A 22,320-nucleotide genomic window follows, 5' to 3' on the forward strand; every position below is an offset into this window, starting at 1 on the left:
TATCATAGGATTAATGAAAGATATAGCATTCTTGGGCAGAGACAGTTTCTGAACTCCACAATCTCAATTGCCTCCCAGACCCGTTAACATCGCAGAAGCAAGCGCACTACTTCTCCTATTGTCGGGGCGGAGTGCCAGCGTTTATCGAACTTTGGAACCCTTCGGGTGGTGGAGCATCGTGTGGTCGAGTGGTGCCTGGTGCAGGTTGAACCCACGGTTTCAATCCATTTTCCATTTTTTTTCTCCTCAAACCAAACCGCCCCGATTCAGCCCACTTAACTCCTCAGTCCACCCCGCTCCAGCCCATTATAAATTTAGCAACCATTTCAGCCCATCCAAACGAGACCATGTACCCACACCAAAACATCCAGTTCAACCCGCCCCATTCCCAGATTGAAGTGTGTCCATGTCACCAGGGCTCTCTCCACATGTGGTTCCAATCAAAATGGCCAAAATTGTTTATTTTCTGACAGTGACTGCTATAACAGCAGAGAAACTTGTACTTGAATACATACTGGTGGTAATACAACATGACCAACCATACTTACCCAGCAACCCGCATATTCTTGTAGGTATCCTTCTCTCAAGAGTTGACTTATAATTTTATCAATTGCAGTTGTACACGCCCAGTTTCAACTACTTGCAGAAATTTCAAATTAGTTGATTGCATCCATTTGCACGGCTTCAGACTAAGTCACTGCTCCTCTTCAGTCTTCAGCTTCCAAAAGTATAGCTTTCCTCAAAACAAGAGGAAATCTTAGCTACCTATTTGCACATGTTCGTCCAGTTTACATAAGGTGCCAAGCCATTGAGTACCACACCATCATCCTATTCCTGTTTTCCTCATGGCTTCAGTACTAAAAACCTCAGGAGGCTTTTAGTATTGTTCAGAGCAGTACAACTAGCCAGATGGTTTTCAGGCGAGATTCATGAGAACACCATGCAAGAGCTCCCTTCCTCGCCCAGAAACAGCAAAAGTTTATCCATGCCTTTCCTTGAACTTGCTGCTGGCCTCCTGCTCTTCTTTGCCTCTCCTACCAGCTCCTGCACGGAGCAGGAGAGTAGCTCTCTCATCAACTTCCTAGATGGGCTCATGCCAGATGGCAACGGTGATCTCAACGATTCATGGGTGAATGGCACAAACTGCTGCAAATGGGAAGGCATCCTCTGCAGCAGCGATGGGACAGTCACAGATGTCTTGCTGGCCGCCAGAGGTCTTAAAGGGGGCATCTCGCCATCCCTCGTCAATCTTACAGGCTTGTTGCACCTAAACCTGTCCCATAATTCGCTCGAAGGCAGTCTACCAATAGAATTAGTTTTCTCCAGAAGCATTATTGGCCTCGACGTCAGCTTCAACCGCCTCAAAGGTCATCTACAAGAGATGCAATCCTCAAACCCCAGCCTTCCTCTCCAGGTACTGAATATCTCAAGCAATTCCTTCACAGGACAGTTCCCATTAACAACATGGAAGGTGACGAAGAATCTGGTTGCTCTTAATGCAAGCAATAACAGCTTTACAGGACAAATACCATCTTCTATCTACATCAATGCCCCATCATTTGCCATGCTTGATCTCTCATATAACCAATTCAGCGGCAATATTTCTCTGGGGCTTGGCAGTTGCTCTATGCTGACAGTGCTCAAAGTTGGCCACAACAACCTTGTTGGAGCTCTCCCTGACGGACTCATCAATGCTACCTCACTGGAGCACATCTCTTTAGCCAACAATGGTTTGCAAGGAGTTCTTGGTGGTTCCCATATATTCAAATTAAGCAGTCTGACTGTCCTTGATCTTGGATCGGCTGGTCTCAGTGGCACGATTCCAGCTTCTGTCGGCCAGCTAAGAAGATTAAAGAAACTCTACTTGGATCACAACAATATGTCTGGTGAACTGCCATCGGCCCTAGGTAACTGCTCAAATCTCGGATACATTACCCTCAGAAACAACAGTTTTACCAGGGATCTTAGCAAAGTCAATTTCACCATGTTGGATCTGAGGACAGCTGATTTTTCATTGAACAACTTCACTGGTACAATTCCTGAAAGTATCTACTCATGCACCAACCTAGTTGTGTTACGCCTGGCTTTCAATAAATTTCATGGCCAGTTCTCACCAAGCATTGGAAATCTCAGGTCCCTCTCCTTCTCAATTACCGGCAACTCTTTTACAAATATCACAAATACACTTCAGATGCTCAAGAGATGCAAGGATCTCACCTCCCTGATGATGGGAAGCAATTTCAAGGGTGAAACCATACCACATGATGAAACATTTGATAGTTTTGGGAATCTTCAGGTATTGACCATAGATGATTGCCCATTGACCGGACAAATACCTCTTTGGATATCAAAGCTTGCAAAATTGGAGATGCTAGATTTATCATTAAATCAACTCACTGGACAAATACCATCCTGGATTGATGAACTGGGCTTCCTGTTCTTTCTAGATATATCAAGCAACAAACTTACAGGGGATATACCAGCGAAATTGCTGAGCGTACGATGAATAGTGTGTACAATTTTCGTACGACATGATCTAACTCGTCCATCCAATTGATCAAACGGCTGTTGACGATTGTCGTACGTACATCGTACGAAATTCGTCGTACGTGTAGCAGTTCTCACATACCAGCTGCATTGACAAAGATGCCAATGTTACTATCAGAGAGAAATGCTGCCAAGTTGGACACAAGGTTCCTTGAGTTGCCTGTATTTTGGACGCCATCACGTCAATACCGGACGGTCGGTGCTTTTCCCAGCAAATTGTGTCTGGACAACAATAATTTTACTGGTGTAATTCCCCCTGAGATTGGTCAGCTACAAATGCTCGACATCCTGAATTTAAGCTCCAATAGCTTAACTGGTGAAATACCACAAGAAATCTGCAACCTCACAAACCTGCAAATTCTTGATCTGTCGAACAACCAGCTCACAGGTGAAATAGCACCAGCAGAAACTGCATTTTAAACTTCTTTGTCAGAATTTCGTGTGTATGCGTGTGTTGATCTTGGTTCTTGGCTGATTGATAGGTTGATTCTGATCAAGTGCAAGGTTGTAAATGTTCCATCGGATCACCTTGTAGCAAAATCATGTCCCTCCCTTTCTCATCCAAAGGCCCATAAGCGTCAGTGCACTCAGATTCCAAGATACTGGCAACATGCGTCAGTGCACTCAGATTCCAAGATACTGGCAACATGCATCTTACGACTGAGGACTCACATTACTTTGGAAAAAAGATTCCGAGATCTGCTCTATGAGGCTGAGAGGCGATCATGGCGGTTGGCAACTGTAGGAAAGCATCTACCTGATGCACAGCCAGCACAGGTTTGGCTTAACCACATTCCTCCAACTGCAACACGAACGCCCTGCAACCCTGCAGTTCAGCTAACATAATAAATCTCCCCCAACACAAAAACAAAAGGAACATATCATATGAGCTGTAATGTTCATCAATCAACTTAGATAACTGGTAGCAAGCAAGTTTCCCACAAGTCGCACAGCGGTAAATGTTTACAGGTCCATGTAACACAACATTCAACAACCAAATCTCTAGCTACATCGGGTCTCACACATGTCACACAGCGAAAGCGCTATGCAAAGATGCATTCCATATGCAGAAGAACGCTTGGCGTAGCATCCTAGTACGTCTTGACATCGATGTGCTTGACACATCTTGCATTGGCAAGCAGTATAGCCTTCAACACGGGAAGCCTGTCCTCCTCTTCGGCGCAGTGGATCGTTACCTTCTTAAGGCTTTTGGCTTGGAATAATATTCCCTCAGCCATTTGAAGCGGCTGCTTTTGCGCTTCACAGTCAAACTGAAATTTTATATAAGAGTGGAACATGTTAATAGGAATTCCTGTCTTCAGCTAAGAAAATAGACAAGGAGAAACACTGAGTGTCTTCAACCACCTTGAGCTTCAGATCAAGATTCTCAAGCATAGGAGAGTGCTTGAGGAAGCAAGCTAGAGGAGCAAATTTGTTGGAAAGACACCATTCACCAAGAATGAGACTTGTCAGACTGATGAACATTGGGCACCCTGGAGTCATTCTATCGAACGCAACCTTCACATATGTCAAACAAAATAAGAACAGATTCTAAAGAAACAAATATTTCAGACATGTACAAAAATTAAGAAGGACCCATACATGTCTCACTGGTGTTGGCAGTTCTATGCTCTTGGCGTTTGAAAGATCACATAGGATTACTGCTGATGTAGTTCGAACTATGTATTTTGGAGTGCACCCGCATCGAGTGTCCTTGAAGCATAGCGAGACCAGCTTGCCAGTACGAATCAGAAGATGATTCAAAACTAAGCAGTTTATTATTTCCAGAGTCTTCAATGAACTTGATGAAATCTCAGGAGAACAAAGAGTGCTGTCTGCCAACTGCAGATTTTCCAAAGATTCGCATTCACGGCTGAGCTGATCAAAGACAGATGTGACTATTATAACATTAGTGAGCTTCACAGTTTGCAGATATTTAGAGCTAAAGCTGATAGCTTCAGGATCTAAGTAAAAAGCTTCCCATCTTGTATTTTCAGTGAAATCAATCGATTTAACTTTATGAAGTCTGATAGCATCACCGATCCAATACTTGGCTGCATCAATGGCAAAAGAGTGAAGGCGGAGTTTGTCCAATGTATTAGCATTACCCCGCCCCTCAAACAAACTTTTTGCAAACTTGTTGAACTTTACTCTGTCCATATCAAAGTGATCAATATCGATATCAAGGCATGGCGCTGAAGTCCATAATGGGGGTGATCTTCGGAATAGCATGCTTGTGCGTACGACGTCCTGTGCTGGCATGAAGGACATGATACAATGGAGTATGCTCTCATGAAGGACGCTAATCCTATCATTGTCATCACAGCAAGGCTTCTCTTCATTTCCTATAGGCGCTTGATCAAACAAAAGGGTAGATTAGACGTGAATCACAAGTTTGCTATTAGCTGCATGAATGATGCGACATGCAACTCCAAGAAACAAATATCCTTTTTAAAATGCATTTGAAGGACCTAATGACAGCTAAAATCATGAAGGGGCATACCTGTTGCTTTTGTGTTACCACCAGATAGCACCCTGTGGAGGTTGCTCTGTACCTGAATGCTTTGACTCTGTGGATCACTAAAAATTCCTCGCAGAAGTGTCGCAGTTGAGGGTTCAAGCATTTGATAATCTGATGAAATTTCCTCAAAATGATCATCCGATGAGATGTCCTCAAAATGATCATCTGATGAAATGTCCTCTAAATGATTATCTGATGATATGCCCTCTAAATGATCCAATCTCGTATACAGCTTATACTTATAATCAACCTGAGAATAAAAACACACACCAAATCTTTTAGCTTGAAGTTTAAATAGACATTCCTTCTAAAGCTCAAGGGAAAAGAACATTAAAAGAAATAAACCTTCCTCCATCCTGTGAAATACAGTACCAGTATTCACGAGGTATGCAGCAAACATACTAAATACTATGATTCACAAGACATAATGGAATGAAAGTTGACTGAAGAATGAGCTGTACTTACAACGAGTACTCAAAATATTTTTCGTATAAATGCAAAAGGCTTGTGTATCGTTTCATTGCTATGTAGGGTTGATAAAGAACAATCAGCGACACAAATGCACATATGATCGCTCGTCCAAGCAGTAGCACGCACACACTAAACCCCAGGGAGGACTGTGCACACCCCTTTCACCCCCAGTCTGCTCCATGCCTGGGCATTGTCGTTGATAGTCTGCACTGGAGGATGAATGGCTGGGAACAACCACTGAAGGTGCAGTTGTTCCATTATTGCCACAACCATCAATATTAATCAAGTGTGGTGTCCCTCAGGACCTTCCCAGACCAAGGCCGCCAACTAGGCTGAGAATGCCTCATCACCATTGGTTCGTGGTAGTTATACCCTAGGTTATTACGTAAATACTCTATTGATATCCGAGATTTCCCTGGATAAGCTGCGAAGCCCAGATCATATGATAAGCTGGTGAGCTTGAGACTTCGATAGACTAGTAGCCCGAAGCACTCCTGTTCTAAGCTTAAACATACCAATCAGCATATCAAGATCCGTAAAAAGTCAATGAAATATGACAGAAATGGAATATACCTCGCTAACAGCTACTCCGAAAATTAGACTCTCTAATCTGACAGCAACATTCAGAAGATCAGTCAATGTCTCGGGCTTGTCTGGTGACAGTGCTTGCATCAGAGCCTCTGATCTGTATAGATAACATTAAAAAGTAATGAGATATGTGATACATCTCGTGCACTTTCAAGTTAGAACAGTAACACTCAAAATAGTGTAATAATATATATGATATGAGCCGAATAAGCAACCCATCACATCCACATACATCTATTATCTATAATTACAGAAATAGCAAACAACTAGCAAATCAAACGAAGCGCACGCCGGGGGGGGGGGGGGGGGGGGGGATAGAGTCTGCTCACAGTACTGAGACACGAGACACGCGAACCTCTTCCCTGATTTGGGACCTCCAGTTGTTGGCACCGCCAGCACCTCCTCCATCGAAGACCAACTCCATGGTGACCAGGTTTGAAGTATGGCTTCCTTCCGGACTGGTGTCGCAGAAGGAGATGGATGTGACTATTATATAGCAAGGTTGTAACGCCAATGACAACTATTGCTCAGCGCAAAATTACAAAGTTTATTGCTTACAGTACACACTAGTTTGTCGCCTTTTCCTTAGAATGGGGATGTTCCAAATTTGGCTTCACGAGCGTTACTTGGCAAGATAGCTGGCAAATATTCTTTCTCCACTGAGCAGTAGGCCCCACATATTAGATATTGGGGGAAAATGGAAACCTCTGGCAAATATTCTTTCTCCACCATGCACAAATACTTCCCTGAGATATAATCAGAAAGGGTTCATATCTGAGAGTGCACATTAGATGGTTTTGGAGTCTGCGGTGCAAATTAAACTGAGACAATAATAGTTGAGGCACCAAAATAGACTTTTCCTTAGGGTTTCCATCTTAAAATTTGAAGGTTAAACCCTACAACAATTTAGTTACTACTACTCTTTTACTTTTTGACCGATACATGCCCCTATAAAATGACTTGCTACGACCACTTAGGGTCTTCCAAAACACTAAAAGTAGAAATAGAGAGTGGAAACATTGCATTTGATTACACTCATGATTATCTCCATGGACAATTGTTTAGAAAAGAAGATTCTTGAATCATGTAATGGTTACAGTGAAACAAAGATAGCTACAAAATCCCCCTATTTTGTCAAGATGATGAGTATTTGAACAAAATCTGAGGAAGCAGTTGCCATCCACAGTGACCTCGACTATCTTAAACCCAATGGAATCCAACTGCGCTGTGAACTCTGACATGTCGGCCTTCTCATTCTTGCCGGACTTCTTCACCTGCAGATAAGAAGAAAAAAAAGGCAGTCTGAATTCTCCGGCCTTACGGATGATGCAGTCAAGGGGCAGTCCCTGATCTAGACTCACATTCCAATTGTATACTACTAAGTCACAAAAATAAACAATAGTCCCACAATTTACAGACCATGAGTTAGAAACAATCATGCTGCTGGAACTAACTGACAGGATTTGAAACACTTCTCACACAACTAACAGTAACCAAAAGGATTTTGATGTGGGGAAGACATAACTCCTGTCGGCATGGGGTTCCTGGGTTCCCTCTTTCTACACTGCGGCTATAGAAGAGAAGCAGTTCCTGTCAACCACAGCATCTGAAAAGCATATATAGTCACACTCTTGGGCAACGTTTCATAACAGTCTAACCAGTTCATTTAAAGATTACAAATTTAGGTTTCTTGAGACTTTGGTTACTCACAAAATGTGAACTGGTTAAATTATTTTTACAATAAACATAACATCTATGGTTCAGTAACAAAAAATACTATAGACTTCACTCAAGAAAGATATATTTCAATTTGCCATAGAAAGCGGCAAAGCACACCTTCGGTTCTTTTTGCAAGGCCATGTTTGCATACAATTTCTCAAGCTTCTCAACCCTACTCTTTGTCTCATACATGTTTTCGCTAAAAATATCATCTCACTGATGGAATATTTTTGAATGCATCATAAGGATCCTAAGTCAAGACAGAGAAAAAAGTATCTAGAAAATAAAGTTCAGCGGTAAAGGAAAAACAGAGACAAACTTCTACTGATTGTACTTTGAAAGGATGAGTTCGACAATGGACAAATAGGAGTAATCCAGAGTGAACTATCCACTATCATAAATTGTTTAGTACATCGCACTAATGGCCTGTTACTTAGGCTTGACAAATGAGAATCCCCACTAAGTCATCAAACTCCCACATCACTTGCGGTACCATGTTGTTTCATCCAAAAAATCTAAGAACACAAGTGTTGGAAGTACCATAAAGATCGGAACGGATAAAATCGGAAATGGCATCCTTTACCCTAGAGGGAGGTTGTCGACGTAGCTGACGAGCATCTTGAGCTTGGAGCGGATGTCTCTGTGCAGACAATGATCCAGCTCAAGGAGCGCATCAGAGATGCTCCATTGGCATGCCGAGCATCCCCTCTACCTCCTCAATCATCGCGGCCACCTTCGTCAGAAGCAATGGCACCACACTTGCAGTACATGTCAAGAAGAGAGGTGCCAACCTTGGCGTCTTCCTCCAAGCCCATGCCCTTCCATCAACGCCTATTTCAGGAAGCAAACGGCAAGAGTGGTGGATAATCCCGACTCTGTCATGCCGCACCTCGTGCATCTCCTGAAGCAGGCCAGCGGCGCGAGAGCCTAGTGCCCTGGTGGACACGTATCCGTCCACGATCGAGTTCCACGTGACGATGCCCCTGGCCGGCATTCCATCGAACACCCTCTCAGCGTCCCCGACAATGCTGAGACAGCGTTCAGCCTGGCGTAGAACGTGATCAGACAGTTATGCCGAGCCTGGTACTCGGCGGCGCGGCCATCGTCGAGGAGCCTGGGCGCGCGCAGCACTTGAGGAGGACGGGGAAGGTGAAGCGGTCAGGCGCGCGACGGCGGCCAGCATGGAGCGGTAGGCGGCCAGAGCGCTGCCCGGGAGGCCCGAGTCAGCGAAGCCCCGGATCACGGCGTTGTGGAGGAACGCGTCCCGGCTCCCGGCGGCCGCGAGAGCCTCCAGCGCGGCGTCCAGGCGGCGGCATGGGATAGGACCAGTGTCCTGCGACGGCCGGTCGTTGTGGCTGAGCTCCCGCGGAGGGAGAGGGCGATGGGGTCGAGTTCCCGTGGAGATATAGGGAGGCGGGGATGGGTGCGGCCGGCGGACAGGCGGGAGCTCGCCGTCGACCAGGAAGACGGCGGCGGCGCTCAACCCTAGTTTGCGCGAGACAAAAGAGCTGGGTCGGGAGAGGGAGCGAGAGATGGGGGTCGGGAGCACGGGCGACGACGGGGCCAACACTGCGGGTCAAGATGGGAATGGGCCGGGTCGACCCGCTGGGTCACTGACCCGGTACAAAAAGTCAGGGCCAATGGTCAAGTGGGTTGGCCCTAGATGATATACGAGCCAGTGGAGCCCGATGGGTCACACGGGTCGACCCATTTATATAATGGCAGTAGATACTATAGAGACAGTCTGCATGATTATATTGGCGCTTTCCCTAGGGTTTCTTAGGGTTCCACCTTCTCCTCTGGCGATCTAGCCAGAGTCTACGACAAACCTCGCCGGTGTCCGGTCGACTCGATCGGGCCAACGAGGGCTACCACCTGCGACTGTGCGGAGTGATCTGCATGGCTGATCCGAAGATGAATGAGGCTGAAGGGAGGATAGAGAAGGGGCTAGGGTTAGATGGCGATCAAAGGGGAGAGATGGGATCTGGAATCGATGGCAAGGCGATCGGGGGAGAGACAGGAAGGGTGGCGCGAGGCGGGAGGAGCATGGAGGACAGGAGCAGGCCGGGAGGTGGCTTGGGGGGAGGAGGTAGATCGGAACAGGAGGAGGAAGTTTTTGGCGAGTTCTTAGGACCCCAACCTGACCTGGAGGATCAATTTGCTGGCATGAGGCTGCACGGAGAGGAGGAACAGGATCTCGATTTCTCGGAGGAGGTAGAGGATCTGGTGAAAGATGTACGCTGGCTGGCTCTGTTTCGTGTGCATACCACGAAGCCGTTTAGCCATGGGGCTCTATAGACTCAGATGAGGAATGCATGGATGGCAGCCCAGGGGGTCACTTTCAATGTTAAGGGACCAAACCTTTTCTCGTTCAGTGCCATTGCTTAGGTGATTGGAAGAAGATCATGGAAGGAGGGCCATGGCTGTTTAGGAGGGCTCCGGTGGTGCTGCAGGAGTATGATGGCTTTTCAGATGTCACAAAGTACAGATTGAACAAGTTTCCAGTATGGGCTCGAGTTAAAGGACTGCTGGATGGGCTAACGAGAAGGAAGGAGCTTGCAGAAAGAGTGGCAGCGAAGATTGGGGAACCGCCGTTTAATGTTATTGTCAACGAGGGAAGGATAAACCCCGCGAGCACTTTGCGGGCACGGGTGTTTCTTGATGTCAATACACCCCTGGTCCGTTTTGTGCCTATTACGCTGAAAGAACACAAGAAGTTTAGCGTCTACTATGAGAAACTACCTGATTTTTGCTTTGCGTGTGGCCGGGTGGGTCACTTGGCCGAGGAGTGTGGTGATGGAGTTCATGATCCAAGGACCTTTGAGTGGGGTGATTGGCTGTTATGGGATGTTGAGAATCCAACAGATCGCCCTTGGAACGGTAGGGCTGGTGATGACGGGGGGGGCGTGGACGGACGGGGGGAAGAGGTGAAAGAGGAGGCAGAGGCGGGAGAGGTACGGGAGGAGCAGGAGGTAGGGGAGGGCCGACAGCAGGACGGGAGGATGGCATGGCTAGCACAGGGGTGGAAGTGAGGGACCAGGCAGGGAATGAAGGAGAGGAGAAAGGGGCACGCAAGCGACTGGTTGCTGCAGATGGCACACTCATGATCAGGGGTCAGCCGGTGCCTCATCTTGTCGGTAGGGTGGCGGGGAGTGTGCTTATGATTGAAGGATCTACGTCAGAAGTAAATAAGACGGTGTCTACTCCGGAGAAGATCCAAGTGATCAAGAGGAGGAAGCAGGACGAAGGGAAGGAGACGGATGACATGGATGTTGCAATGGCGGCCTCCCGCGAGGAGGACCGCCGAGCCCAATGAAGACCTTATGTTGGAACTGTCGTGGAATTGGCGACCCCGCGACGGTTCGTGAGCTCCACGATCTTGTGGAGGCGTGTGCGCCGATGGTGCTATGTATTGTGGAGACGCAAATTGCAAAGTACCGGGTGGAAGGCTTGGTGGGTAGACTAGGTTTTGATAGTAGCTTTGGAGTAGGTAGTAGTGGTAGGAGTGGAGGTTTATGCTTGTACTGGAAGAATAATGTCAATGTTGAAATAAAAACTTTCTCGCAGTATCACATCGACTCGGTGGTGACAGAACCAGGGAAAGATCCTTGGAGGTTCTCATGCTTCTATGGGGCTGCTAATAGGAGTTTACGATATAAAACATGGGACACTATGAAAATTCTACGTGGTGAGAGCTCACTGCCTTGGGTTTGCATTGGCGACTTCAATGAGATCTTAAGGCCGGAGGAGCAATTTGGTCCAAACGAGCGAGATGCTGCTCAGATTGCTGGCTTTAGAGAAGCGGTTGATGTGTGTGAGCTAGCAGATCTAGGATATAAGGGACTAGATTGGACTTTTGAGAAACGGATTGTGGGAGGTGATTATTGCCGTGTTCGGCTGGATCGAGCTTTGGCAAGCCCTACATGGTCAGCAATGTTCCCGTTTGCAACGTTGGAGCACTTGACGGCGGCGAAGTCAGATCATAGCCCTATTTTGTTGAGCACCGAGCTTGACACAAGCGAGGTACGACTGGTTTTGAGGAAACCCTTCAGATATGAATGCATGTGGGAGAGGGAGCCGAGCTTTAAAACTCAGATTGAGCAAATGTGGACGGAGCAGCAGCCAGCTACCACAACTACTATGCTCTCGGCAAAGCTTAATGCGGTGGCAAATCAACTGAAACATTGGGGGCGCAGGACCTTTGGGTCTGTTCGCCAAGAGATGAGGGAGCTTCGGACGAAGCTTGCAGCCTTGAGAGCTGCACCGGACCGGATCGGGCCAAGCATTGAGGAGAAGGAAGTCCAAGATAGGATGGTGGAGCTGTCATACCGAGAAGAGATCATGATGAGACAGCGTTCACGTATAACATGGCTTTCGCACGGAGATAACAACACGCAATATTTTCAGAAAAAAGCAAGTGCAAGGAGGGCAAGGAACAGAATAGTTCAGCTCCAGCGACTGGATGGCTCGATGAGCTCAGATCCGGAGGAAATGGCAGGGATGGCTACGGATTTTTATAAGAATCTATATACATCGGAAGGTACAATTGGCATGGAGGAGGTGCTATCTCACATCCCTGTGAGAGTTAATGGAGATATGAACAATAAGCTCAATGCACCTTATATGAATGAGGAGATAAAGGAGGCACTTTTTTAGATGTTCCCGACCAAGGCTCCCGGTCCTGACGGTTTCCCTGCACATTTTTTCCAAAGGCACTGGGAGCTTTGTGGAGATGAGATAACAGGCTTGATCAAGAGGGTGCTGAATGGAGAGGACTCACCGGAGGATATTAACAATACGTTCATCGTTCTAATTCCCAAGATTGCAAGTCCGAAACTTCTAGGACAATTTCGGCCTATAAGTCTTTGCAACGTCATCTACAAGATAGCGTCAAAGGTCTTAGCCAATAGGCTGAAAGTAATCCTCCCCGAGGTGATCTCCGAAGAGCAATCCGCTTTCGTTCCTGGCCGTCTAATAACTGACAACTTCATAACGGCATACGAGTGCCTGCACTACATGAAATCACGGAAGATCAAGTACAATCGGTTTTGTGCGCTGAAGCTTGATATGATGAAGGCGTACGACAGGCTAGAATGGCCTTATCTTAAAGCTGTAATGCTCAAACTGGGTATCAGTCCAGCGTTCACGGAAACGGTCATGAGGTGCGTTTCGTCAGTTTCTTTCTCCGTTCTGTTTAATGGTGGAAGGTTAGATGATTTCAGGCCCTCCCGGGGAGTTCGTCAGGGGGACCCAATATCCCCATATCTATTTCTCTTGGCGGCAGAAGGACTTTCATGCTTGTTGAAAGCCCACGGAGGTGGCGTGAGGGGCCTGTCAGTAGCGGCTTCTGCACCTGCTGTAAATCATTTATTGTTTGCCGATGATAGCCTATTGTTTTTTGAAGCAACCACGGGAAGTGCTGCCAAGGTGAATGAGCTGCTGAAAGTATATTGTGATGCTTCGGGACAACGAGTAAATATGGATAAGTCATCTATTTATTTTAGTAAGGGAGTTTCTGAGGCTATCCGTATGGAAGTTAAGACCGTGCTAGATGTTCATAATGAGGCATTGACGGACAAATACTTGGGCTTACCAAGTGATGTTGGTAGAGCCAAGGAAGGGTGCTTTAAATATCTCAAGGACAGAATCTGGAAACATGTTCAAGGTTGGATGGAGAAGTGCTTGTCTGCGGGGGGGAAGGAAGTCCTTATTAAATCGGTCGCACAAGCAATACCAACGTATTCTATGTCGTGCTTCAAGTTACCACGCGGTCTATGCGAGCATATAAACAGTCAGCTTAGGAAGTTCTGGTGGGGCAGCAAGCAAGGACAGAGGAAGCCGGCTTGGGTATCATGGGAAACAATGTGCAAACCAAAATTCATGGGAGGAATGGGCTTTCGTGATATTGAGCTCTTTAATCTTGCACTGCTAGCACGCCAGGTGTGGAGGATTCTTCAAGATCCAAATTCTCTGAGTGCTAGAGTACTGAAGGCGAGATACTTCCCGGATGGATCCATTCTTGATGCGACCTTGGGAGCTCATCCCTCCCAGGTATGGCGATCATTGTTAGAAGGGCGAGATGTGCTAGCTTTGGGCCTAATAAAGAGGATCGGCTCGGGGGAGAACACTAGTATTTTCCACGAGAATTGGTTGCCGAGGGACTACATGTTAAAACCTATGTGTTCGATTTCCACTGATCCTCCTCAAACTGTCTCGGAGCTTATCGACCCAACATCACGGACATGGAACAGGCCAGTTCTTATGCAGCACTTTGTGAAGCCTGATGTTGATGTCATTATGAGTATCCCACTTAGCTTTCGAGTGCAGCAAGATTTTTGGGCTTGGCACTATGACAAGAGGGGAGTTTTTTCTGTTCGGTCTGCTTACAAGATGATTTCAGGCATAAAACATCAGCGAGAGGAGTGGCTTGAACATCGCGCAAGCAACTCCAACAAGGAGGTAGAGAGGAGATCATGGACAAAGATTTGGAAAGTGAAAATCCCGTCAAAGGTCAGAGTATTTGTTTGGAGATTGGCCCAGATGTCATTGCCAACGGGGACGGTGCGCCATAGCAGGAAGATGGCGAACTCACCAGCATGTTCAATATGCAATGAAGAAGTGGACTCTTGGCGGCATTCTTTGTTCGATTGTCGCATGGCCAGATGTGTTTGGGCTCTGAGTGATGAAGATGTCCTTGAGCATATGTTATCCAACAGAACTGAGGATGCGAGGCTATGGATCTTCTGGCTGTTTGAAACCACAAACCAACATGATCTAGCCAAGATCCTAGTTATGATGTGGGCTATATGGTGGGCGCGGCGGAAAGCTATCCATGACAATGAGTTTCAAAGTCCGCTTTCAACTTTCTGTTTTGTTAATCGATACCTTGATGAACTTGAAGTGGCAAATCTTGGAAGAACGATTACAAGTCCGGCTGTCCAGCGGATGCCAGGAAGATGGCGGCCACCGCACGATGAGGTGTGTGTGAAGGTTAATGTGGACGGCGCTATATCTCGTCGAGGAACCACAGGGGCGGCAGCGGCAGTTTGCAGAGATAGTCTTGGCAATTATTTGGGCGCCTCGGCAATTGTTATTGATGGACTGGTCGATGCACCAAGTTTAGAAGCCCACGCATGCAATGAAGCTCTGGCTTTGGCAAGGGACCTCAATATATCACATGCGATAGTTGCATCGGATTGCATGCAAGTCGTTACAGATATCAAGCGAGGCTCTAGTTCCTCGTATGCTTTTCTGCTTAGAGAGATTAATGATAGGATGAAGGATTTTGTTAAGATTAGTTTCTGTTTTGAGAGTAGGGAGTCGAACGTTGAGGCGCATGCTTTGGCAAAGGCAGCGTCGTCGCTCCCGTCGGGGCGCCACATGTGGCTAGGGATCCTACCGGATATCATTTGTATTCCTTCTCTGCTGAACTTTGAATAAAGTCCCTAGTTTCACCTCAAAAAAAAAAAAAACTATCGAGACGTACTGTGAAGTTATTTGTGCGTTCATCGACCGAGCTACTCCAATCCGTGAGGGGTATGTTGGGGTAGAAGTGTGCCCGTGGCCCACCGTGTCTAAAGAAACTTTAGTCCAATCCGTGAGCAGCCAGCTGAATGCATAAGCTTTTTCTTTATAAAATGCACGAGAGATTATTTCTATGCTTAGCTTGTATGAATGCACTAGGTATTTAGTGTTTGCAGTCTGAATGCCCAGCCTACTGCAGCCTAATTCACGGGAAGACAAGACAGGACCTACACACCTCACATCCAACACCGTATATCTATTCAAAATAACTTCGTATTGATTAATGCCTGGTAGTATTGGACTACTATGGTTCAAATACTTTTTTGATCATCCATTGGGCTGGCCTGCCCAGCTATTTATTTGTAAAAACAGATTTCTAAGTGTTACTTCGCTGAATTTTGGGTCGGACTCATGTACCCAACGGGGGCCAGTGAGGCCATAAATTTATGATGAAATGGGCCGAACCATGGCCTCACATATTGACCTTGGGGCCACAGTGCCAGGTCTAAGGCCAGGTCCGGGTCGGTCCATTCCCATCTAAAATTGCGGGTTGATATGCCACTTTTTTTTAGGACGTGGCGTCGACTCGTTGGCTGGGTAGCTGGGGTTGCTGCCAGCCCACCCAAGTTCGAGTCCCAACTCGGACGCGCAGTGCTCGCGGAGTTTCTCCTATAAAAAAATGCCAACAAGGGTTAGCCCTTGAGTTGGTCTCGTTTTTTTATATGCCACTTTTACGAGGGGCCAAAACACAAAACAGCACGACGGACGAATGACGGAAAAGTTGGATGAGCGAAACGCGGGTTATTCCTTCGCTGGACGTGACAGGACTTAAGATCATCACACGCAATATCTTTTTCTTTTGGGCCGTGGTAAAGATCAGCCGGCCGTGAGCCGTCAGATCTAGCGCATCGAGCGGATGAGCGGCGCCTCCATCATTGCAACACAAGTCTTGTTGCAGAATTTGTTTTTGTAACATTAGTCCAGTTGCAGAAAAGTTTTGCGACAGAGATGTTGTTGCAATTTTTTTCGCAACATAGGTCTTGTTGTAGAATATTTTTTGTAACAGAGGCTTTGTTGCAAAACTTTTTTTATAAAATTTTCGCAACATAACTCTTGTTGCAGATATATTCCGCAACATAGCTCTTTTTGCAGAAAAGCACCCGAGAAGAGAGCGCCGTGAGAGCTCATTTGTTGAGAGAGAGAGAGAGAGAGAGAGAGAAAGGGGTAAGGAGAGAGGTGGGAAGGAGAAAGGGGCTGGCGGCGGAGTGCCATGGGAGCTTAGCTGGGGGAGAGAGAGAGTTAAGGAGAGAGGAGGAAAGGAGAAAGGGGCTGGCGGTTGCGTTCTCCGACGGTGCTAGATGGGAGTTGGGAGGGAGAGAGTGAAGGACGAAAGGTTGATGGCGCTTGCTGAGATTTCCTGGTAATGAAGGCATGAGGGGATAAGATTCAGCAACAAGATGCGTGGCTCACGGGGACACGCGTCAAACAGCCCAAACGGTTGATGCACAAGCTGTAATCAGCCAGACGAAGGGAAGCTTTTCCCGATAAAATTGGATAGAGAATGCATTCAAAAGCCTAACCTAAGCCTGCTGGTTTTCTTTTGGCCCACCATCTACTCGTGTGCCTCTATGACACACGATCGTTACCAAAAAAAAAACACTTTGGATGGAGCTTAGCTAGCTCCATCCAGCTGCAGCGATCAACAAACCTACCAGCACGCCATCCAATCCATTGTTACGCCAGTACGGTGGTACACACCAAACATAGAACAGAAAGATAAACCAGAAGGTGAAAAACTTGCTGATTTGTATATGCTAAAAAAACAGCAACCTCATACTCCCTCCGTTCCTAAATATAAGTCTTTTTAGACATTTCAAATGAACTACAACATACGAATGTATGTAGACATATTTTAGAGTGTAAATTCACTCATTTTGCTTCGTATGTAGTCACTTGTTGAATCTCTAGAAAGACTTATGAGAACGGAGGAAGTACATGCCTCGACCACTTCAGTGAATAGGTTACAGTGCCACAAATAGGCACTGTTGTGGGGATTACAAGTGGTCAGGCATTTATTTTATTACTAGGATACATCGCTCATAATTTAGGAAACTATACAACAGCATATTAGCTCCCTCGACTGATCGAAAAGCATACCAGCATTTCTGCTGATTTTGCATTCATAGGCATATCCACGGAGGTCGAGATCAAGTAAAGCGTATAGTATAGAGCTTCCTGCAGCTTATTTCCCTTGCCAACCAAAAACTTGCTCTCGTGTAGCGAGCACGAGGAGTGAAGGTCTGAAGGATCAAATCCCCGGGAGAATATCAGCAGAACCGCAAAGCGTGCTCAAGTTCCTTCTCGTCGGCACAGCTGTAGCCCAACTGATAAGCTCGTGCTGTTCACAGAAGCAAAACATGGATCAGTAACTCAAAGCACTGTAACGAATCAACAACCTTATCAAACACAAACAATGAATTTTCATTTACAATAGAGGACTATCTACCACACTACCAGAGTACCAGCATTAGTAGGTTATATAGCAATAGTACTCCCTCTGTAAAGAAATATAAACGTCTTATATTTCTTTACAGAGGGAGTAATATATAGGATAAAGGAATTGCAACTCTTTCACTTCCATAGTGCTATTCTTTGGCCATGGCCGGCCTACTTGGGTATGCACATTTTAGATAACCAAATATCACCTAGCAACTACACCACCTTCTCCCCCTAAAAAAAAAAACTACACCACCTTCTGCAACATGATCAAACACTCCATAGCAGCAGAAGCGCGCATTCATATTTCTAATAAGTAACTAGTCCGATTTATAAATCGACAGCTTGATGTGTGACATCCCTGTAACATGAAAAATGCCCAAATCTACTTCGTTCATAATCTGACATAGCAACTCCACAATATTTAAATTTGCTCTAAGAATAAAACGCAACATGCATGATGGAAGAATATTCTCAGTAAATAAAACTCGAATTAGTACCAAATCGTCCAGATCCCATGAATGGCTCTGCTTCATCAGTCACGCCACCTTGCTGCTGATCCTAAAATTGCCAAAAAGTAAAGCTGTGATAAGTACGGGATCAGACAAAGAAATTCAAATAGAAATAATGAACTTTTGGCATCATCAATTAAGGATTATAAAGACGAATTCGCTCAGGTAAGATCATTCAAACCCATATCAGGTACATTCTTACAATATATGGCCATTGCAAAGTTTTTATGGATAAAAGAGGATATGCCATGCATTGGGACTTACAGCATCACAAGTGTCCCACTCGTCATCAGGACATAAAAATCGCTCAAAACAGTGCCCAGATATCGTACAGACAAGTAACCCGCTAGCTTGGTCCAAGACAAATTCACGACAGGCATCATCGCAGACTGAAAACAGCAGAAAATAACGTTGTCAGGCATGAACAATTATATGTGACAAGTGAGTGAGGAAATATAAATATACCATGTACACGACCAGTCTTCTCACAGATATAAGCATCACCAATCTGCTTATAGTAGCAAGTACTTCCAGAACAAGAATGCCCCTTGACTGCATCATCGGTAAGGCCTCTGCGGCTTTTCCAACTAGACACCTGATCAGCTACTGTCTTATCAAGAACAATCTTGTCGTCGTTAACCTTTAAAATTCAGACAAGAAAGGTTTAAGTTTAGGCCAACAAAAGATAATTCTTTGGAATGTGAGACTGCAAGATAGATCGATGAAGAGTAAATTTCGCAAAACTAGAGATTCAAACTACTATGATGGAACTACATATTTAAGGAATTTTTTCATATACTACAGATTTACGGGGCATTTTGTCACAGAACTACAGGTTTCCTGTCGCCCTAACTTTCACGGCTTCTTGTGCAGGACAGGTTTTTGGGGCCTAACTTCCTTTCTTGTACCCACATCAAAATGGTTGTGCCAAATTGCCAGCCCACTCAAGAAAATGAGAACTTCAGCAAGTAGATTGAGAAAACCATTTTGAGGAGGTTTGCTTATGGGCCTGGGACATCAGGGACGTTCAGAAGAATTTCAGTCCACCATAAAATCTGTACTTTTGCGATAAAAACAGCCATTAAATATGTAGCATAGTGAAATCGTTCCTCTCCAATGTTTGTACACTGAACATGTAGTTTCGTGAAATTTACACAGAAAAAAGAGATAATAAAGCCAATAAATCAGTGATTACTTCTGAGGGAAGGGGTGCCTGACTCCTTTTTGCAGCCTGCATCTGGATATAGTACTCTTTGAATTCTGTAGGGGTATATCTCACGAATTCAACCATATCTTCTCTATCTTGCTGGGGTTAAGAACAATAATAACATCATTAGAAAATGCATATGTTGCAACGTGAAAATGAAATATTTAGCTCTTATCAAAACAGAACAGTAGTTCTGTACACTCAACTGCTTGTGTACATGCACTTATTCTGGAAAAAAGGTACTAGTTCAAATTCTATGGACTGTTCACATTAAACTAGATGGATATGGCTTATGAACTTGGAAGCTTTAAAAAAAATACCATATACCTCTCTATACTTACTTACGATTCAACCAGCGTCACATCACTTAATATGAGAGAGATGAGCTCGCTAGGAGGCTCAACAAAAAAAAACTATAACAAGACTAATTTGTGCGATTTGATCGTCAATGCCCACAGCTTCAACGAGATCAAACTAGAAGTATTAATGGAAAAAAAGGTGGGACTACCTGAATGTAGAGGCTCTTCCAAGCGCACTCCCTGAGTTTCGCGTTAGAGGTAGCATTAGAGGACAGGCCCCACCTCATACAATACCTTGCAAAATCAGAAAGGGATGAAAAAACGTTAGCCAAATTCACAAATTGGAACAGTAGGGCAATATTTAGCTAGTACTAGCTTACAAGCGGCGCCAAAGGGTCTCGTCAGATGCGGCGGCGTTCATGAAGCGGCACACAAGGGCACACGAGATGAGGTCCTCCGAGGAGAGGAACTTGAAGATCTGCAGGAACAGCACCGGGGGGACGTTGGTGAACATGCCCGTGTCAATCTGAGGCGGCCCCTCTGCCAAAACCTTTCCTTTTCCCTTCTCCTTCCTCGCCCTCTTCTGATGCTCGTCCTCGCTGCCGCTGCCGTCTCCGTCCGACAGCGAATCTTGCTTCCTCTTACCGTTCTTCGCTTCATCATTCACCCTCGTCTCCTTCTCCTCCTCGCCCTCCTCCAGCTGCTGCAATCGAATCCCCAATCACGACAATATTCGATAAGGAAATTAGGAGGGAAAGAGAGACCGAGCGCACTTACGTCGAGAGGATCTTCCTCGCTGGATCCGGAGAGGATCTCGAATTCGAGGAAGCTAGCGAGGCCGTCGACGTCGACGTCCTCTTCTTCCTCGCCGCCGCCGGCGGCGGCGGCTTCGAGCTCACCTTCCTCTTCCAGATCCGGCTGCCCTTCATCGTGGTCGGGTTCCGCGGCCGCCGCGGCGCCCAGGTCCTTCCCGTCGGCCATGCTCGTCCTCCTCTTCGCCGTCCACCTCGCCACCGACGGATCGCCGCTCCTCCCTTACCCTGGAGATATTGGTGCGGTTGGACGATGCGTCACGTGAGCCACCAGAACGCGGCTTGATGGGCTGAATCATACAAGGGCCCAGTTCCTACACCTGCTTGCCGCAAGGGGGATGTGGGCTCGCATTAATGGTTGATTGGGCTCGACGCTATTGTGTGATTGGGGCCGATGGTCACTCCGGATTTATTTATTTTTGCCTAAAAAAACTGTTTTTTTTTGGCAACAAGAGTGACGTTGGCGCTAAGTTTTTTTTTGCATAAACATTGGTGGTAAGTTCTTTTTATAGGTAACATTTCTGTTAATGTATTTTGCCGGTAACATTGGTGGTAAGTTGACAAGAACTCTTTAAAAAAAAGGAGACGACTATAGCTCACTGAGTTACGGGTCATAATCGTGTTAGGGATAATACATCAAACGTGTGCACCATCTAATTCACGGAGAAAAGGACTTTATATTTTACTTTTCTAGATCATTTTTTCTAAACCTCGGACCGACTCAAATAGAACAGTCAATTTGTTACTTAACGCATGATTGTGAAAAAAATACAAATCCGATCAAGGTGCCAAAAAATTGGGCCGAGAAGTCCAATGCCATTGTTCTAAATAAAGTCAACCTAGAATGTATTTCCTTAATTTTTTTTAGTTCCAGTGGAACACCGCCCGGGTCTCATCTAAGGGAGTAAGGGCCTCTCCAAGATAGACCCGTAAACCTCCCGCAACTGTCTAGACCGCGTTGTCCGGAATGTGAAAGTCATCCAACGCGGTCCTATATCGATCCGCGGAGCGAGCCGGACGCGATTTTTCTTGCAAACCATAGACAAATGTAAGAGGTTGCAGTAATTTTTCTTTTCTTTCGTTTTCGTTCTCTTTTTTACCTTACTTTTTTTGTTTCTTTTTTTCTGTTCTTTTGAGTAAAACACACTAATATTTTTTCCATATACATGAGCACTTACTTTTTAATTATGTGAACACTCTTTTTCAAACATATGAACAGTTTTTCAAGCTATATGGAGCTCTTTTATGTACAATTGTTTTTGTACAAATTGTTATAAAGATATAAAAAGAACATTTATTTTATATGAGTGGAATTTCTCCTTCAAAATATAAACTAGTTTTACACATGCAGATCAATTTTGAGAAAAAAAAAGTAAAATTTTAGCACATGTAAGAAAAAATGAGCTTTGTTTAGCATTTTTAGAGCGGTAGGAAAATATTTAATGTCTTTTCAAAAAGGTGTTTTTATGTGTGAAAAATGTTCATATGTATCTTGAAAGATATGATTATATTTTCTGAAATATTAACATGTTGCAAAAACAGTGTTAATGTATCTCTAAAACAATATACATGCTATTCGCAAAATAAAATAATATACGTGCATTACTCATACAAAAATTAAAAA

At 45.4% G+C, this 22,320-nt stretch overlaps 4 protein-coding genes across 18 annotated transcripts; 2 read left to right on the plus strand and 2 right to left on the minus strand.

Annotated features, from left to right (window-relative positions):
* The first annotated feature begins 985 nt into the window (after positions 1–985).
* On the plus strand, positions 986–3,022 carry LOC109735012 (receptor-like protein 2). Its single transcript, XM_020294208.4, has 2 exons — positions 986–2,476; positions 2,626–3,022. Exons 1-2 carry the CDS (start codon positions 986–988, stop codon positions 2,965–2,967), a joined length of 1,833 nt encoding a protein of 610 aa, XP_020149797.3. The 3' UTR covers positions 2,968–3,022.
* Positions 3,023–3,433: 411 nt separating this feature from the next.
* Positions 3,434–9,445, minus strand: LOC109735008 (uncharacterized). Of its 14 annotated transcripts, none has more exons than XM_020294204.4 (9): positions 8,430–9,395; positions 7,318–7,401; positions 6,686–6,873; positions 6,483–6,585; positions 6,113–6,224; positions 5,051–5,318; positions 4,150–4,901; positions 3,913–4,065; positions 3,434–3,818 (listed from the first exon to the last, which is right to left on the minus strand). In XM_020294204.4, the coding sequence occupies exons 4-9, from the start codon at positions 6,533–6,535 to the stop codon at positions 3,639–3,641; spliced, it is 1,518 nt and encodes a 505-aa protein (XP_020149793.1). In that variant the 5' UTR covers positions 6,536–6,585; positions 6,686–6,873; positions 7,318–7,401; positions 8,430–9,395; the 3' UTR covers positions 3,434–3,638. The 14 variants fall into 14 exon arrangements, with proteins under 14 accessions (XP_020149793.1, XP_020149786.1, XP_073361079.1 ...); XM_020294197.4 differs by having other exon boundaries at positions 6,457–6,585; XM_073504978.1 differs by having other exon boundaries at positions 6,457–6,585; positions 6,695–6,873; positions 8,430–9,361.
* Positions 9,446–11,245: 1,800 nt separating this feature from the next.
* Positions 11,246–12,502, plus strand: LOC141027341 (uncharacterized). Its single transcript, XM_073504342.1, has one exon. The coding sequence runs from the start codon at positions 11,246–11,248 to the stop codon at positions 12,500–12,502; it is 1,257 nt and encodes a 418-aa protein (XP_073360443.1).
* A 4,657-nt stretch (positions 12,503–17,159) lies between these two features.
* On the minus strand, positions 17,160–20,968 carry LOC109735010 (F-box protein SKIP31). 2 transcript variants are annotated; one of them, XM_020294205.4, is made up of 8 exons: positions 20,662–20,968; positions 20,265–20,587; positions 20,094–20,178; positions 19,574–19,684; positions 18,844–19,018; positions 18,643–18,767; positions 18,367–18,427; positions 17,160–17,768 (listed from the first exon to the last, which is right to left on the minus strand). In XM_020294205.4, the coding sequence occupies exons 1-8, from the start codon at positions 20,863–20,865 to the stop codon at positions 17,698–17,700; spliced, it is 1,155 nt and encodes a 384-aa protein (XP_020149794.1). In that variant the 5' UTR covers positions 20,866–20,968; the 3' UTR covers positions 17,160–17,697. The 2 variants fall into 2 exon arrangements, with proteins under 2 accessions (XP_020149794.1, XP_020149795.1); XM_020294206.4 differs by having other exon boundaries at positions 20,265–20,584; positions 20,662–20,964.
* Between the last annotated feature and the right edge of the window lie 1,352 nt (positions 20,969–22,320).

This window comes from Aegilops tauschii, chromosome 7 (genome assembly GCF_002575655.3).
Source record: "Aegilops tauschii subsp. strangulata cultivar AL8/78 chromosome 7, Aet v6.0, whole genome shotgun sequence".
In the NCBI taxonomy this organism is placed as follows: domain Eukaryota; kingdom Viridiplantae; phylum Streptophyta; class Magnoliopsida; order Poales; family Poaceae; genus Aegilops; species Aegilops tauschii.

Coding starts and splice junctions, on each gene's coding strand:
- LOC109735008 (XM_020294196.4), bottom strand. CDS start 6,551: ATGGAGTTGGTCTTCGATGGAGGAGGTGCTGGCGGTGCCAACAACTGG. Junction 6,225..6,456: donor GTGTCTCGTGTCTCAGTACT/GTGAGCAGACTC, acceptor TTATCTATACAG/ATCAGAGGCTCTGATGCAAG. Junction 4,066..4,149: donor TGCCAACACCAGTGAGACAT/GTATGGGTCCTT, acceptor ACATATGTGAAG/GTTGCGTTCGATAGAATGAC.
- LOC109735012 (XM_020294208.4), top strand. CDS start 986: ATGCCTTTCCTTGAACTTGCTGCTGGCCTCCTGCTCTTCTTTGCCTCT. Junction 2,477..2,625: donor GCAACAAACTTACAGGGGAT/ATACCAGCGAAA, acceptor AGCAGTTCTCAC/ATACCAGCTGCATTGACAAA.
- LOC141027341 (XM_073504342.1), top strand. CDS start 11,246: ATGGTGCTATGTATTGTGGAGACGCAAATTGCAAAGTACCGGGTGGAA.
- LOC109735010 (XM_020294205.4), bottom strand. CDS start 20,865: ATGGCCGACGGGAAGGACCTGGGCGCCGCGGCGGCCGCGGAACCCGAC. Junction 18,768..18,843: donor GAAGACTGGTCGTGTACATG/GTATATTTATAT, acceptor TGCTGTTTTCAG/TCTGCGATGATGCCTGTCGT. Junction 17,769..18,366: donor CATGGGATCTGGACGATTTG/GTACTAATTCGA, acceptor TTCTGTGAACAG/CACGAGCTTATCAGTTGGGC.